The sequence below is a fragment of the Aquarana catesbeiana genome, linkage group LG01 (genome assembly GCF_042186555.1).
Source record: "Aquarana catesbeiana isolate 2022-GZ linkage group LG01, ASM4218655v1, whole genome shotgun sequence".
NCBI classification, from domain to species: Eukaryota; Metazoa; Chordata; class Amphibia; order Anura; family Ranidae; genus Aquarana; species Aquarana catesbeiana.
The window spans coordinates 947,930,326-947,948,839 of NC_133324.1; the positions used below are offsets into that span (position 1 = coordinate 947,930,326).

Below are 18,514 nucleotides of genomic sequence, written 5' to 3' on the forward strand. Positions count from 1 at the left end.
CCCTCTAGTGTGCTACGAGTGTTAGTACAGGCAAATTTTAAGTTATGGCTCATAGTTACTTTGTGAGTCAGAAACTGGGTCAGGGTTGCAGCAGGTCAGGCTGGGTGACTCCAGAGAGGGGGGTCTCTGGTACTTCCCCCTGAATCTAGAAGTTTGGAGAAACTTATAGAAGTTAGTGGGCAGAGGCCACGAGGTACTGATCTGCACATTTGAGTCAGCCCTTAAAGTGATTTTAAAGTCTCTGTTTTTTTTTTTATAAATAAATAACAAACATGTTATACTTACCTGCTCTGTGCAGTGGTTAGGCACAGACCAACCCCGATCCTCCTCTTCTCAGGTCCCTCGCCGGCACTCCTAGCCCCTCCCTCAGATTGCTATGGGGGGTACCCAAGCCGAGCCATTGCTCTGTGTGTCTATTCAGACATGGTGCTTTGTCTCAGCCCCGCCCCCTCTCTATCATCATTGGCTCACTGACTTTGATTGACAGCAGTGGAAGCTAATGGCACCCCCCCGCTGCTGTCTCAGCCAATGAGGAGGGAGAGTTCCCGGACAGCCGAGGCTCTCATGCAACATCGCTGGATCAAGATGGGGCTCAGGTATTAGGGGGTTAAGGGAGGCTGCTGCACACAGAAGGTTTATTATCTTAAAGTGATACTAAAGTCTCGTTTTTTTGGGTTTTTTTTTTGCTTAAAAATAACAAACATTTTATACTTGCCTGCTCTGTGTAATGGTTTTGCACAGAGCAGCCCTGATCCTCCTTTTCTCAGGTCCCTCTTCGCTCCTCCTGGCCCCTCCATCCTGCCGAGGGACCCCACAGCAAGCAGCTTGCTATGGGGGCACCTGAGCCAAGCAGCTGCTCTGTGTGTCCATTCAGACATGAAGCCGCTGCCCGGCCCCGCCCCCTTCTCTCTCCTGATTGGCTCACTCGCTTTGATCGACAGCAGCGAGTGGTGCTGTCTCAGCCAATGAGGAGGGAGAGTCCCCGGACGGCCGAGGCACTCGTGCAACATCGCTGGATTGACGTGGGGCTCAGCTAAGTATTGGGGGGGGGGGGCTGCCGCACACAGAAGGGTTTTTGTATCTTAATGCCAACAGAGCTTTACAACATGAGGGCAGACAGTAGAGTTACAATACAATTCAATACAGGAGGGATCAGAGGACACTCTGGAGGAGAGTCATGTGTATATTATACACTGACAAGGAATATGCTGATAGGAGGAGAGAGTACAAATGTGAAATGATTGATTTGTAAATGAGCTGCAAAAGCAAAACATCTCCAGCAGGTTTTTGGAATCAGTGTTCAATCTGTGACTGTGAGCTAAACAAGTCCCTGATATCCAACAGCATGTTCACAGTGTCTGATCATCTCCTGTACTATGTCTGCAGTCTCTGGTCATCTCCTGTAATATGTCTGCAGTCTCTGACCATCTCCTGTACCATGTCTGCAATCTCTGACCGTCTCCTGTAATATGTCTGCAGTCTCTGATCATCTCCTGTAGTCTGTCTGCAGTCTCTGATCATCTCCTGTAGTCTGTCTGCAGTCTCTGATCATCTCCTGTAGTCTGTCTGCAGTCTCTGATCATCTCCTGTAGTATGTCTGCAGTCTCTGACCAACTACTGTATTATGTCTGCAGTTTCTGACCATCTCCTGTAGTTTGTCTGCAGTCTCTGATCATCTCCTGTAGAATGTCTGCAGTCTCTGATCATCTCCTGTAGTATGTCTGCATTCTCTTCATCTCCTGTACCATGTCTGCAATCTCTGACCGTCTCCTGTAATATGTCTGCAGTCTCTGATCATCTCCTGTACTATGTCTGCAGTCTCTGACGATCTCATGTAATAAGTCTGCAGTCTCCGACCATCTCTTGTAGCTTGTCTGCAGTCTCTGATTATCTATTGATTAAACTTGGTATTAATAGAGACTCCCATTTTCTAGGTGCTCTATGAGAACCAGGCTGAATACATGGTCCGGATCCAAGACAAAGATCACATCCTGAAACTGACCAAGGCCAAGTAAGTTCTGTGTGTTTGTATCTTCATCCGCCCTACAGAGGAGCTTTTGACAAAACATGACCTTTCCCTAGTGAAGAGATGGAGAGAACACTAATGGCCCGTACACACGATCCGAATATCGTATGTCCGTTTTTTGCTTAATAGTCGCAAGTAGAAATTGAATAGGTAGATAAAGTCACGAAAATTCTCGTACGACAGGAAAAAAAAAAATCGGAAGTGATGTCATGTGTTGTAATGTATTTGTATTGTATTTTCAGACGACAACTATACTGACTAAACGAAAATCGTACGATCTGGAATCGTACGAGGAAAATTTTTGTGCATGTGCGATCAAATAATATCGGATAGTATAAAAAGGAGCATTAAGTCCACTGATATAGACACTCTCCCAAGAGATGGATTAAAGATTTTAACGTAGATAGTGACATGCAATTCCAACACTAAACGTATTAAATGTGAGGATATGTTGAACAAAGGTGCCTCCACCACAGATAATACTGCCGCTTACCAGCTCCCTAGGTCTCCTTTCACAGAGACCCAACGTGCCTTAGGCTTTTACCCAGCCTCGGGTGTTGTGGTAGCTGTCAGCGCCAGAAAAGATCTCCCCCGCTTTCAATATGAGATGTCATCACGTATGAAACATATCCATCAATAAGCCGGGAAAAGATATGAAGAATCCATAGTGTAATCCGTTTAAAAAAGTATTTATTCAAATAAAAATGATTGCACTTACAGTTAGATAGATGTCAATTCAGCGGTAGATGACAAAAACATGAGCCGGCCGGCTCTCGTATGCTGCCCGTAACTTCCGGGTTCAGCGCAGTGTGTGGTGACGTCAGCACGCCGCTCCTCCCTACGCCGTTTTGTCAGAGATGACGTCTTCCAGGGGTACGGGCGGCGTGCTGACTCACTGCCATATGTACACAACATAACAAGCGGAACGCCCACTTCTGAACTCGTGGTATTCCTCGATCCGCCATATTGGAAAAGGGCATATGCCCTAAAATCCTACAAAAAAGCTGATATTCTATTGTTTGGTTATAATTAAAATAACTGGGCATAATATTAGCCTAATGGTCTATGAGGAATGTCATTAATACTACTGAATATCAAAAAATTGTTCGATGAAGAGTGATTAAATTAAAACAGTACCATTGGCGTTTGCGCCCTTTATTCCACATTAAGCAAAAAGGTCACGTCTAATAGGAACTGCCCAAGCAGTTTAGAAAAAAAACTCAGGATCCATAAAGCAGCTCTAACCTGCTATACCCATTTGTAAACACTGTGCTACCAGTTTTTATACAAAAATTAAAATTTTTAATTTTTTAATTTTAATTTTTGTATAAAATGTATATATACCATCAGCAGGGCCGGACCTTCCATTGGGCTTCACGGGGCTCAAGCCCATGGGCCCCGGCCAATAGGGGGCAACGCAGGCCCCGCCCGTTCCGAAAGCCACCGAGAGCGGCCGAGAGCCGCCGAAAGCCACCAAGATACAGAGTATCTGTATCTCGGCGGCGCCATTTTTAAACTGAAAGGCTGCAATGACAAGGCAGAAATGACACTGGAGAAAGGCTACACTGACAAGTCTGCAATGACACTGACAAGGCTGCAGATGGACACTGATAAGGCTGCATTGATGGGCATTTAAATGTAAGTTTTTTCCTTAAACTTCCCTCCTAAAAGTTTTTTTCCTTAAAATTCCCTCCTAAACTTGGGGTGCGTGTTATACGCTGATAAATACGGTAATTATCAATTTATCCATTTTTATTGCTTTTATTAATCGTGGACCCAGGAGGAATACCAGTACAGTATCCCCCACTTATATGCTTATATATTATCTACTTTTGTGAGTAGCCATTTGGCTGTTTTGTCTTGTCCAATTAAACAGAAGTTCTTTAATACTGCACTGAGTCTGGCGCACCTTGTCCTTTTCTATTTCTGTTTTATAGAGCTGTGCATATGTATAGAAGGGTAGGGCCCGAAAGTGACTCAAGCCCAGGGGCCCCTACCACCCTAAGTCCTGCCCTGACCATCAGTGCTTCCTATCAGTGCTGACTATCAATGTCCATAAGTGCTGACTATTAGTGCAGCCTCATCGGTGCCCATCAGTGTCTCCTCATCATTGCCACTTATCAGTGCCCATCAATGCAGCATATCAGTACCATCAGTAGCTGCCTCATCAGTGCCCATCAGTGCTGACTATTAGCGCATATAAGTGCTGCCTATCAGTGCCCATCAGTGTCTCCTCATCATTACCACTTATCAGTACCCATCACTGCCAATTATCAGTGCCCAATCAGTGCAACATATCAGTGCCCTTCAGTGCTGCCTATCAGTGCCCATCAGTCTCTCCTCATCATTGTCACCTATCAGTTCCCATCAGTGCAGCATATCAGTACCATCAGTGCTGCCTATTAGTGCCCATAAGTGCTGACTATCAATGCCCATAAGTGCTGACTATCAGTGCAGCCTCATCTGTGCCCATCAATGTCTCCTCATATTTGCCACCTATCAGTGCCCATCAATGCAGCATATCAGCAGTACCATCAGTGCTAACTATCAGTGCCCATCAGTGCTGCCTCATCAGTGCCCATGAGTGCTGCCTCATCAGTGCCCATCAGAGCTGCCTCATCAGTGCCCATCAGTGCTGCCTCATCAGTGCCCATCAGTGCCGCCTATCAGTGCCCATCAATGCAGCATATCAGCAGTACCATCAGTGCTAACTATCAGTGCCCATCAGTGCTGCCTCATCAGTGCCCATGTGTGCCGCCTCATCAGTGCCCATCAGTGCTGCCTCATCAGTGCCCATCAGAGCTGCCTCATCAGTGCCCATCAGTGCTGCCTCATCAGTGCCCATCAGTGCCGCCTATCAGTGCCCATCAGTGCAGCATATCAGCAGTACCATCAGTGCTAACTATCAGTGCCCATCAGTGCTGCCTCATCAGTGCTGCCTATCAGTGCCCATCAGTGCCGCCTATCAGTGCCCATCAGTGCAGGATATCAGCAGTACCATCAGTGCTAACTATCAGTGCTGACTCATCAGTGCCCATCAGTGCTGCCTCATAAGTGCCCATCAGTGCCGCCTATCAGTGCCCATCAGTGCTGCCTCATCAGTGCCCATCAGTGCTGCCTCATCAGTGCCCATCAGTGCTGCCTCATCAGTGCCCATCAGTGCCCCCTTTTCAGTGCCCATCAGTGCTGCCTCCTCAGTGCTCTTCAGTACAGCCTTATCAGCGCACATCAGTAAAGAAAACATAGTTATTTGCTAAATGTTATAACAGAAACTAAGAAAAAAAATAAAAATTTAAAAATGTTTGGTCTTTTTTTTATTAGTTTAGCAAAAAAAAAAAAAACCCCTATAATACCTCCAAATTTCTAAAAAAAAAAATGATAAAAATGTCATATGGGTACAGTGTTGCATGACCGCGTAGTTGTCATTCAAAGTGTGAAAGCGCTGAAAGCTGAAAATTGGCCTGGGGCAGGAAGAGGGGTGAAAGTGGCCGGTATTGAAGTGGTTAATGTTCATAGACTTTAGCACTATTGCAGAGTTTCCTGGATAGCAGCAGAATCTAAATACTCAGCACCTGGAGTCGCTCTTTGATCGGATATAAACAATTTTCTCCCCGGGCCCTCATTGCCCCCTGGGGGGGGGACGTTCTTCCAAGGAATACAGAATCCATAGCTATGAGGAGGGAGGCAGCAGATGTGATGGCTTTGAGGTGTCAGCATTGCCGGAATTCCTCTCGGTAGTCACATTCCCCGCGTGTCTCTACAGTACAGGAGGGAGATGGTTAATGATAATAAATACCTGACTACCGATCCGTCCCACACCTGAACTGTACACAACAAGACCGGATAAGTACACAAGCCTACCCCGATTATCAGAACATGGGCCCAGTGCTCCGGATACAAGGCTGCTCCTCCAGAGATACAGTACAGTGAGTGAGCGTTGTCACCCAAGGACAGGAAGTGTGTTACTGGCAGGATCACCAGGAGAACATAAAGGAAAAAACCCTGAAAAAAGAAAACATTTTTTGTTTCTGGGGTTAGATACATTTTACCTGATCAGACTGTAGATTACAAGGATTTTTCAGAGAAGAGGGGCTCTAGGGACCCTAATGTGGGTAGAGGGATTCTGGGGACCATGGTGTAAGAGGGGAGCTCTGATGTAATGGGGAGGAGACTCTGGGGACCCTGATCTAAGGAGGGGGGGGGGCTCTGGAGACCCTGATGTAAGGGGAAGGGAATTCTGGGGACCCTCATGTAAGGGGAGACTCAGGGGGGGCCTGATGTGTGGGGGAGGGGGAGGGTACTCTGGAGATGCTGATATATGAGAGGAGACTCTGGGGACCCTGATGTAAGGGGGGACTCTGGGCACCCTAATGTAAAGGGAAGGGGACTTTGGAGACGCTGATGTAAGGGGGAATTTGAGGGGCTCTAATGTAAGGGGGGACTCTGAGGACCCTGATGTAAAGTGGGAAACTCTGGAGATGCTAATGTAAGGGAGGAGGACTCTGGGGACCCTGATGTAAGGAGGGGGGACTCTGGGGACCCTGATGTAAGGAGGGGGGACTCTGGGGACCCAGATGTAAGGAGGGGGGACTCTGGGGACCCTGATGTAAGGGGAGACTCTGGTGGGCCCTGATGGGCGGGGGGTACTCTAGAGATGCTGATATATGTGAGGAGACTCTGGGAAGTGGGGACCCTTATGTAAAGGGAGAACACTGGGGACCCTGATATAAGGGGGGGGAGACTTAAGGGGCTCTAATGTAAGGGGAGTCTCTGGGGACCCTAATGCAAGGGGTAGGGCAACTGTGAGCACCCTGATGTAAGGGGGAGACCTGGGGGGGGGCTAATGTAAGAGGGGACTATGGAGATGCTGATGTCAGGGGAAACTCTGGGGACCCTGATGTAAAGGGGAGTGGAATGCTGGGGACCCTGATATAGAGCAGGGAACTCTGGAGACACTGATGTAAGGGGGGGGGACCTTAGGGATTCTGATGTAAGGGGGGTTTTGGGGGGCCCTAATGTAAGGGGGAACTCTGAGGACCCTGATGTAAAGTGGGAAACTCTGGAGATGCTAATGTAAGGGAGGAGGACTCTGGGGACCCTGATGTAAGGAGGGGGGACTCTGGGGACCCTGATGTAAGGAGGGGGGACTCTGGGGACCCAGATGTAAGGAGGGGGGACTCTGGGGACCCTGATGTAAGGGGAGACTCTGGTGGGCCCTGATGGGGGGGGGTACTCTAAAGATGCTGATATATGTGAGGAGACTCTGGGAAGTGGGGACCCTTATGTAAGGGGTAGGGCAACTGTGAGCACCCTGATGTAAGGGGGAGACCAGGGGGGGGGGCTAATGTAAGAGGGGACTCTGGAGATGCTGATGTAAGGGGAGACTCTGGGGACCCTGATGTAAAGGGGAGTGGAATGCTGGGGACCCTGATATAGAGCAGGGAACTCTGGAGACCCTGATGTAAGGGGGGGGGGGGGGAACTCTGAGGACCCTAATGTAAAGTGGAGGGGACTTTAGGGATTCTGATGTAAGGAGGGTTTTGGGGGGCCCTAATGTAAGGGGGGACTCTGAGGGCTCTAATGTAAGGAGGAAAACTTGGGAGATGCTGATGTACGGGAGGGAAACACTGGGGACCCTGATGTAAGGGGGGGGACTTTGGGGACCCTGATGTAGTATACATATGTACAGTATATATTCAGAAGAGTGTATACATGTGTTTTAATTTAAATGTCAAAGGTCGTCCTTTATCTCCAAAATGTAATTCCACACAAAAATGACGGCTTTCACCTAAAAGTACCTTTTCACAACTTCTACCTCCCAACCCTAGTTCTTCTCTGAATGGTCACTTGGAGTGAATGGACACCACAGTCCCCTCAAAGTGGACTTGAATATAAAAACTGAGGATTTGCTATGTTATAAGGGCAAACCAGAAATGTATTGATCACAGACATTTATAGTGCCAACAATATACATACTACACATCTCCATCAGTCTCTGTTCTCCAGCAGCTTACAATCTAAGGTCCCTATCCCACATATATGCATAGATTCAAACACATACTAGGTGTCCTAGCTAGGAACTGAACCGAAGACCCCAGTGCTGCAGGGTAGAAGTGCTAACCATAAAAATCACTGTGCCACCTTGTCTTGATCGCCTCCTAAAATATAGACGTACACTTCCTGGAATGTCAGTGTGCCTAGGCACTCCTGTTGTGTAGGACTATAGCTGTATATCTGCAGTGTGAGATCTAAGGCACTGCTAGTCCTGGAGTGGAAGGTGTACCTGAGGACCTGCAGAGGTAGGATCTCCTTGTTTCTTATTCATTAATGTTATGGATCTGGGCTTCCTCCACCCCACCTGCTGGTTCTCCATCTTTACCCTTTCCCCATTTATCGGATCACCGGTCATCCCATCATGGGAGATCTGACATAAGGAGGCAGTAGCCTGTCTCTACCAAGATGACTTCTTCCATTCAGAGAACAAGGGATGATAAGAGTAACGGGGAAAATATCAGCTGTAGAGCAACTACATGCAATACCAGTGACTAGTCTGTTGTCCGCTCTTTGCCTTTATATTGGCCAGATCTAAGTGTACTCATCAATATATATAATAGCTGCTCTCATTTTCAGAGATCTCCTGCCACTGAATTTCACGGCATCCTATTACAGAGGAGAAGGAGAATTGGTCACCGAGTCACCGGGACATCTGGTATGTGATGTACACATTGTACGAGCGTCTATGGGGGAGCAATGGAAGAGCTCATAGTACTCTCCAGATAAATGTTTGCCATTGAAGCTTTTACAAATAACCCCAATTCCTGGACCTTCACAACTCCGATCACCCCAAATCCTAGACTTCCACACCTCAAATCACCCCAATTCCTGGACCTTCACTCCTCCTCACATCACCCCGATTTCTGGACCTACACAACTTCACACCTAAGATCACTCCAATTTCTGGACCTTTACACCTCACATCTCCCCAATTCCTGCACCTTTACATCTCACATCACCGCGATTTCTGGACCTACACAACTTCACACCTAAGATCACTCCAATTTCTGGACCTTTACACCTCACATCTCCCCAATTCCTGCACTTTTACATCTCACATCACCGCGATTTCTGGACCTACACAACTTCACACCTAAGATCACTCCAATTCCTGGACCTTTACACCTCACATCTCCCCAATTCCTGCACCTTTACATCTCACATCACCGCGATTTCTGGACCTACACAACTTCACACCTAAGATCACTCCAATTCCTGCACCTTCACTCCTCACATCTCCCCAATTCCTGCACTTTTACATCTCACATCACCGCGATTTCTGGACCTACACAACTTCACACCTAAGATCACTCCAATTCCTGGACCTTTACACCTCACATCTCCCCAATTCCTGCACTTTTACATCTCACATCACCGCGATTTCTGGACCTACACAACTTCACACCTAAGATCACTCCAATTCCTGCACCTTCACTCCTCACATCTCCCCAATTCCTGCACCTTTACATCTCACATCACCGCGATTTCTGGACCTTCACACCTCAGATCACCCTAATTTCTGGACCTTCACATTTCAAATTACCCCAATTCCTACAAATTAACACCTCAGATCACCCAATTTCTGCACCTTTACACCTCTGATCACCCGAACTCCTGGACCTTCACCTCAGATCTCCCCAATTGCTATACTGTCACACCTCTGAGGTGTGAAGGTTCAGGAATTGGGGTGATCAGAAATGTGACAGTATAGCAATTGGGGAGATCTGAGGTGTAGGTCCAGGAGTTTGGGTGATCTGAGGTGTGAAGGTGCAGAAATTGGGGTGATCAGATTACCCCAATTCTTGTCCCTTCACACCTCAGATTACCCTGATTTCTGGACCTTCACACCTCAGATCACCCCAATTTCTGGACCATCAAATTCAGATCATCCCAATTCCTGCAAATTAACACCTCAGATCACCCCAATTCCTTTACCTTCACACCTCAGATCACCCGAACTCCTGGACCTTCACCTCAGATCTCCCCAATTGCTATACTGTCACTTCTCTGATCACCCCAATTCCTGGACCTTCACACCTCAGATCACCCTAATTCCTGCATCTTCACACCTCAGATCACCCCAACACCTGGACATTCACACCTCAGATGACCCCAATTTCTGTACCTTCACACCTCAGATCAACCCAATTCCTGCATGTTCACCCCTCAGATCACCCCAATTCCTGCATATTCACACCTCAGATCACCCCAACACCTGGACATTCACACCTCAGATCACCCCAACACCTGGACATTCACACCTCAGATCACCCCAATTTCTGTACCTTCACACCTCAGATCACCCTAATTTCTGCACCTGCACACTTCAGATAACCCCTAATTCTGCACCTTCACACCTCAGATCACCGTAATTCCTTCACCTTTACACATTGGATCACCCCAGTTCCTGCACCTTCATACCTTAGATCACCCCAATTCCTGCACCTTCACACCTGCACCTTCACACCTCAGATCACCCTGAGTCCTGCACCTTCAACCCCCAGATCACCCCAATGTCTGCACCTTCCCACCTAAGATCACCCCAATTCCTGGACCTTTACACTTCAGATTACCCCAATTTCTGCATCTTTACACCTCATATCACCCCAATTCTTGCACCTTCACACCTCAGATCAACCCAATTCCTGCATGTTCACCCCTCAGATCACCCCAATTCCTGCATATTCACACCTCAGATCACCCCAACACCTGGACATTCACACCTCAGATCACCCTAACACCTGGACATTCACACCTCAGATCACCCCAACACCTGGACATTCACACCTCAGATCACCCCAACACCTGGACATTCACACCTCAGATCACCCCAACACCTGGACATTCACACCTCAGATCACCCCAACACCTGGACATTCACACCTCAGATCACCCCAATTTCTGTACCTTCACACCTCAGATAACCCCAATTTCTGCACCTTAACTCCTCAGATCACCCTAATTCCTTCACCTTTACACATCACATCACCCCAATTCTTGCACCTTCTCATCTGAGATCACCCCAATTCCTGCATGTTCACACCTCAGATCACCCCAATTTCTGCAACTTCACATTTCATATCACCCTGCTTCCTGCACCTTTACCCCTCAGATCACCCCAATTTCTGCACATTCACACCTCAGATCGCCCTAATTCTTGCACTTTCACTCAATGATGTCTGGCAAGTGTCTCTGAAACCACATGGAGCTGGGTGGCGATGCAGAGGGGAAGGTCAGACTTTGCAAATGACAGAATGGTGCCCCTTTATCCAACTTTAGGCTGGGTTCACGTATATTTGCGGTGGGGGTCACCGCATGTGATTCGGATAGGAATCGCACTGCATTCCTGTTTAAATCATATGCAATGCAATGGCTTAAATCACACCAAATCCAAAGGCACGGGACCCCCCCCCCGCACTGGAATCGGATCACATGGGCGCTCACACCTATGCGATCCGATTCTGTCAATCGCACTGCGTTTTGCAAACCATTTTGGGGTGTTGTTAACGTCGCTACCCCCCCCTGCGGTTCGCATGAATGCAATCTCTGTGCGGGGCGGCAAAACGCACAGGATTCACTGCGTTTCCTGCATCGCATATATTTGATCTGAGCCTTACTGTATCTCCACAGTCATTGGCTAATAGATGGGTTATAGCCTATACTTTATATATTGACATGCATTTGTTTCATGATTTATTATTATTGATTTCATTTGAGAACACATTGAGGGGAATACCGCATCGTAGTAAATCTTTGGAATTCGTGTGTAAGTGGCATCAAACATTTTCTGTATTCAATTTTAATGATTTCTCATTTTGTTTTTTTATATCCTCAACCACTAAGCTGTATTTATGAATTGTGCTGCCATATGAAATGTGTGTGTGATTGGTATAATGAAGGTTCTGCGGAGCTCCCTCAGGGGTGCGGGGGGTAATAACTGAGTAACGGTAATGATGACTTGGCCGCAGGCGGTGTGTCATTATGCTGTTGTTTGCACCTTTAATTTGCTCGTCTGTGGATAAATATCTAAGCTTAGTAAACTATACTTAAAAAAAAAAAAAAAAGTCTCCAGATACAGGAAAATAAATAAGTGTACTGGTTTTGCTGTAATTGGATCAAACTGGACACCCGTAGCGTCCCAATGTGTACACTATAAAATGCCCTCTCTAGTCACCATAAGTACGGCAAGTGAAAGAATAATTCCACAGCCTTGATGTTAAGTGATGGACAGTACAATACTAACAAGGTCTACCTATTAGTGGCCATGGGAGCTGAACCCAGGCCATCAGTGCCGCAAGGCCATGGTGTGCTAACCACAGAGTCGCTATTCCAATCTGCCGCTACAGTGCCTTGAAAAAGTATTCATACCCCTTGAAACTTTTACACATTTTGTCATGTTACAATCAAAAACGTAAATTAATTTTTGGGGATTTTATGTGATAGACCAACACAAAGTGGCACATAATTGTGAAGTGGAAGGAAAATGATAAATGGTTTTCATAATTTTTTTACAAATAAATATGTGAAAAGTGTGGGGGGGATTTGTATTCAGCCCCCTTTACTCTGATACCCCTAACTAAAATCCAGTGGAACCAATTGCCTTCAGAAGTCACCTATTTAGTAAATAGAGTCCACCTGTGTGTAATTTCTGTATAATTCTGTAATTCTCTGTATAAATACAGCTGTTCTGTGAAGCCCTCAGAGGTTTGTTAGAGAGCCTTAGTGAACAAACAGCATCATAAAGGCCAAGGAACATACCAGACAGGTCAGGGATAAAGTTGTGAAGAAGACTAAAGCAGGGTTAGGTTATATAAAAAAATATCCCAAGCTTTGAACATCTCACGGAGCTCTGTTCAATCCATCACCCGAAAATGGAAAGAGTATGGCACAACTGCAAACCTACCAAGACATGGCCGTCCACCTAAACTGACAGGCCGGGCAAGGAGAACATTCATCAGAGAAGAGCCAAGAGGTCCATGGTAACTCTGGAGGAGCTGCAGAGATCCACAGCTCAGGTGGGAGAATCTGTCCACAGGACAACTATTAGTCGTGTTCTCCACAAATCTGACCTTTATGGAAGAGTGACAAGAAGAAAGACATTGTTGAAAGAAAGCCATAAGAAGTCCCGATTGCAGTTTGTGAGAAGCCATGTGGAGGACACAGCAAACATGTGGAAGAAGGTGCTCTGGTCAGATGAGACCAAAATGGAACTTTTTGGCCTAAAAGCAAAAAGCTATGTGTGGAGGAAAACTAACACTGCACATCACCCTGAACACACCATCCCCACTGTGAAACATGGTGGTGGCAGCGTCATGTTGTGGGGATGCTTTTCTTCAGCAGGGACAGGGAAGCTGATCAGAGTTGATGGGAAGATGGATGGAGCCAAATACAGGACAATCTTAGAAGAAAACCTGTTATGCCGCGTACACACGAGCGGAATGTCCGACAGAAAAAGTCAGACGGAAGCTTTTCATAGTCTATTCCGATCTTGTGTAGGCCTCATCTGACTTTTTTTTTGTGAAAATTCTGACGGACCTAGAAATAGAACATGTTCTAAATATTTCCGATGGAACCAATTCCTATCGGAAAAAACGCTCGTCTGTATGCTGTTCCAACAGACCAAAAACAACGCATGCTCTGAAGCAAGTACGAGACGGAAGCTATTGGCTGCTGGCTATTGAACTTCCTTTTTCTAGTCCCGTCGTATGTGCTGTACGTCACCGCGTTCTGGAAGGTTGAACTTTGGTTTGACCGTGTGTAGGCAAGACCGCTTGAATGGAATTCTGTCGGAGTTCTGTCGGAGAAACCTTCGGAGTTTATTCCGACGGCAAAACCGGTTGTGTGTACAGGGCATAAGAGTCTGCAAAAGACTTGAGACTGGGGCGGAGGTTCACCTTCCAGCAGGACAACAACTCTAAACATACAGCCAGAGCTAAAATGGAATGGTTTTCAGGGGTCTCAGACTGGCGGCCCTCCAGCTGTTGCGGAACTACAAGTCCCATGAGGCATTGCAAGGCTGACAGTTACAAGCATGACTCCCACAGGCTAAGGCATGATGGGACTTGTAGTTCCGCAACAGCTGGAGGGCCACCGGTTTATGACCCCTGGTTTAGATCAAAGCATATTCATGTATTAGAATGGCCCAGTCACAGTCCAGACCTAAATCCAATTGAGAATCTGTGGCAAGACTTGAAAATTGCTGTTCACAGACGCTCTCCATCCAATCTGACAGAGATTGAGATATTTTGCAAAGAAGAATGGGCAAAAATGTCCCTCTCTAGATGTGCAAAGCTGGTAGAGACATCCCCAAAAAGACTTGCAGCTGTAATTGCAGTGAAAGGAGGTTCTACAAAGTATTGACTCCGGGGGGCGCTATACAAATGTACCCCACACTTATTTATTTGTAAAAAATGTTGAAAACCATTTGTCATTTTCCTTCCACTTCACAATTATGTGCCACTTTGTGTTGGTCTATCACATAAAATCCCAATAAAATACATTTACAGTTTTGGTTGTAACATGACAAAATGTGGAAAATTCCAAGGGGTATGAATACTTTTTCAGGGCACTGTAGCCTTTCAGATGTCAGCATTGATAAACCCCACGGATTGGTTGGAGTGACATTCCTGTGGAGTCAGGTGGAATCCTGAGGTTACCTGTGTAGCGCTGAGCGCATGGCGGGCTGTAAATCACTATGGCGGTCGTAGGGGGAGCGGGGGGGGGGGGGGGGGGGCGTTGTTCGCATCACATTAAGAATGTGTAAAAATGACAGCATTTATGGGTTTAGAGATTTCTTTCTCCCGGCTACAGGAGACAGAGGAACGTGTCCGTCACACTTTATGAGATCGCACAATACGCCATTCATCCACTAAGAGAAGCACTCGGAGCGCTCACCATCAATGTTACTTTGTTGGGTCTCTTTATTGGGGAGCTCACATAGTTGGGGGGGGGCAGAATGTTCCAATTTTTTTAGCAGATTCTACAAAATTAAAAGTGGACCTGATCTAAAAAAATGTACAGAACCCCCGAGACCACTTCCTGGTATGTGAGGGTGCCTAGGCACCACCGAGGAGAAGGCAGAAGAGTCATCAGGACACTAGCATTTCCTCATTAGGATTTAGCTGAAGTTCAGCTGATACATTAGAGATCCTTCTTCTGGTGTAGGAGGGGGGGGGGGGTGCGTTCCTCCTCTGAATCACTCAGCTGTCCTTGTTGGTTTGGTAAACAGAGACCTATCAAAGTACACAGGCTATTCACAGTCTAATAGTAAAAGATTCAGCTTAAGAAGAAGAGACTTTTCTTATAGAGCGGGGCTGTCAAATTAAATTTAATTGCAGGCCGCATCAACATTAAGGTCACCGTCAAAGGGCCATATGTAAGACTAAATGTCCAGAGCACCCCACCCCCCATTTCATCGGATGTCAAGAGCCCCCCCCCCCCCAACATCAGAGTCCCCCACCCTCCCTTACATCACAGTGCACCCCTCCCCTCTTACCTTGTGCTGCTGCCGGGAAGAAGCTGGGGGCGGAGCTTGGAAGCAGTGGCGGTGCGTCCATAAGGGCGCACGGGCTCCGCCCCCTCTCTTCTGCCACCCCCTCTAGCACCAATAGATAGTCATGCATTGCATGTCTCTATCTATGGCCACCGCTGCCACCCCCTATTCAAGCGCCCGACCCCTTTTTGGGCACCTGAATTACAGCGGCGGGGGGGGGGGGGGTGTTTTTGAAGCACCTGATTAGAGCCATAGGCTCAAATAGGCGTCAAAAAAAGTGACCTGCAAGTGCCATGCTGGGCGCTCGCAGGTCACTCAGCTGTGTTAGAAAAGCGAACGACTATTCGCTTTCCTAACACTAAACCGCCTCTCCGCCAATCAGGTGCTCGGGTCTGTTACTTGTCACCTGATTGGCTGAAACAACAGGCGTCACTATTGGATACCTATCAGGAGGAAAGGACGGGAGATGCATGAAGGACCCCGCTCGTCGCCGTCACCCGCTGCCCCACCAAGACAGGGTAAGTGCCAGGCAGACAGCGAGCGGGCATAGGGGGTCACACTGGCAGCATTTGATGGGCACACTGGCAGTGTTTAATGGGCACAGTGGCAGTGTTTTATGGCACAGTGGCAGCGTTTAATGGGCACATTGGCAGCGTTTGATGGCACATTGGCAGCGTTTGATGGCACAGTGGCAGCATTTGAGGGCACAGTGGCAGCGTTTGGCACAGTGGCAGCGTTTGATGGGCACAATGGCAGCGTTTGATGGCACAGTGGCAGCGTTTGATGGGCACAGTGGTAGTGTTTGATGGCACAGTGGCAGCGTTTAATGGGCATAGTGGCAGCTTTTGATGGCACAGTGGCAGCATTTGAGAGCACAGTGGCAGCGTTTGATGGCACAATGGCAGCGTTTGGCACAGTGGCAGCGTTTGATGGGCACAGCGGCAACGTTTGGCACAGTGGCAGCATTTGATGGGCACAGTGGCAGCGTTTGATGGGCACAGTGGCAGCGTTTGATGGCACAGTGGCGGCAATTGATGATTTCTTTTCAAAATTTTTTTGTTCCCCCCAAAAAATTTTGAGCACCAGCTGCCACTGCTTGGAAGCAGAAAGTGCAGGGTCTAGAGGAGAACCAGAGGGGGGCCAGAGTCTGCTAAATACTGAGACCAGGGGAGGGGTGCTGCGGCTGCACAGAACGGAGCAGGATCTGTGGGAGGAGTTCCGTCCTCCTCTCTGCTGCCAACTGCTGAGAGGTCGGGGTGGAGTAGAGATGAGACTCTCTGAGACTGCACGGAAAAGCGCAGGTTCGCGCGGAGGAGTTCTGTCCTTCCCTCTGCTGCCGACCGCTGAGACAAGGTGGGGGTGGAGATGAGAGGGGTGCCACCGCTGCAGGGGAGGTGCGAGGGCCACGTGAAATGGCCTTGTTTTTCCCCACAGGCCTTCTGTTTGACACATGTGTTGTAGGTAGATCTACACATTGGCTAGAAACATCAGCTATTCACAGCCTAATAATAAAGAATTCAGCTAAAAAGGTAGAAACCTTTCTTATAGAGAGGGAGGGTGAGGGATCCTCCTCTGAATCACTGAACAGTTTGTTGTGATTAGAATTACTAACAGTGTCATTTTTCAGTTGGTTTGTGCCGATCTGTGATGCTGAGCTATATACTCTGTCCTGTGATGCTAAGCTGTATACTCTGTCCTGTGATGCTAAGCTGTATACTCTGTCCTGTGATGCTGAGCTATATACTCTGTCCTGTGATGCTGAGCTATATACTCTGTCCTGTGATGCTGAGCTATATACTCTGTCCTGTGATGCTGAGCTATATACTCTGTCCTGTGATGCTGCGCTATATACTCTGTCCTGTGATGCTGAGCTATATACTCTGTCCTGTGATGCTGGGGCTGTATACTCTGTCCTGTGATGCTGGGGCTGTATACTCTGTCCTGTGATGCTGAGCTATATACTCTGTCCTGTGATGCTGGGGCTGTATACTCCTGACACTATGGGTGGAAGTAAGTTTAATACAGGGGACGGAGTGGGTGGATTCTATAAGGGGTGGGGCTTATGAGAAGTGGGAGGGGTCAAAAAGGAAGGGCAGGGTCTGGCGCCCCCCCATCCTAAAACTTTACCAGCCGCCACTGCTCATGCAGAAGAAGAGGGAGGTGAACCCCTCCTCTGAAGAGCCCAGCTGTGTTTGTTGTGATTAGCCCAGAACCAAAGACCAAAGCCCCCGAGGTAAAGACCAAATAATACAGGCTATTCACAGCCTAGTAGTAAATGATTCAACTGAAGAGGTGGAAAACCTTCTTACATCTCCTCCTAATCACTCAGCCATTTGTGATTAGAACTGAATATCTGGAAACCAAGGCTGAAGAGGCCGAGATCCTTTAACCAGAAAGAGAGGGAGGTGGTGAGCCCTACCTCTGAATCTCTCCGCTGTGCTTGTTGTAGGTAGATCTGAGTACCAGAGACCAAAGTACACAGGCTATGAACAGCCTAATAGTAAAAGATTCAGCTTAAGAGGTAGAGAACCTACAAATGAAAGGGGGGGAGGGGAGCCCCTCCTCTGAAGAGCCCAGTTGTGTTTGTTGTGATTAGTCCTGAACAGCCAAAGGCCAAATAATACAGGCTATTCACAGCCTAGTAGTAAATGATTCAGCTGATGATGTGGAGAACCTACTAAAATCTCCTCTTAATCACACCAGAAGTAGAGGGAGGAAAGTCCCTCCTCTGAATCACTCAGCTGTGTTTGTTGAAGGTAGATTTGAATACCTGAGATGAAAGTACACAGGCTATTCACAGTCTAATAGTAAATGATTCAGCTGAAGAGATAGAGAACCTCCAAACAGAAGGAGAGGGAAGTGAGCCCCTCCTCTGAATCACTCAGCTAGGCTTCTTGTAGGTAGATCTAAATACCAGAAATCAGAGTGCACAGGCTACTCAC

General features: G+C 47.5%; 1 protein-coding gene across 1 annotated transcript in view; it reads left to right on the forward strand.

Annotated features, from left to right (window-relative positions):
* Positions 1–18,514, forward strand: part of ADAM33 (ADAM metallopeptidase domain 33) — a 60,817-nt gene that overhangs the window by 9,705 nt on the left and 32,598 nt on the right. Inside the window, exons 3-4 of the mRNA XM_073612322.1 lie at positions 1,935–2,011; positions 8,657–8,735. Of these exons, the coding sequence (XP_073468423.1) occupies positions 1,935–2,011; positions 8,657–8,735 (156 nt within the window). The remainder of the gene's footprint in view (positions 1–1,934; positions 2,012–8,656; positions 8,736–18,514) is intronic.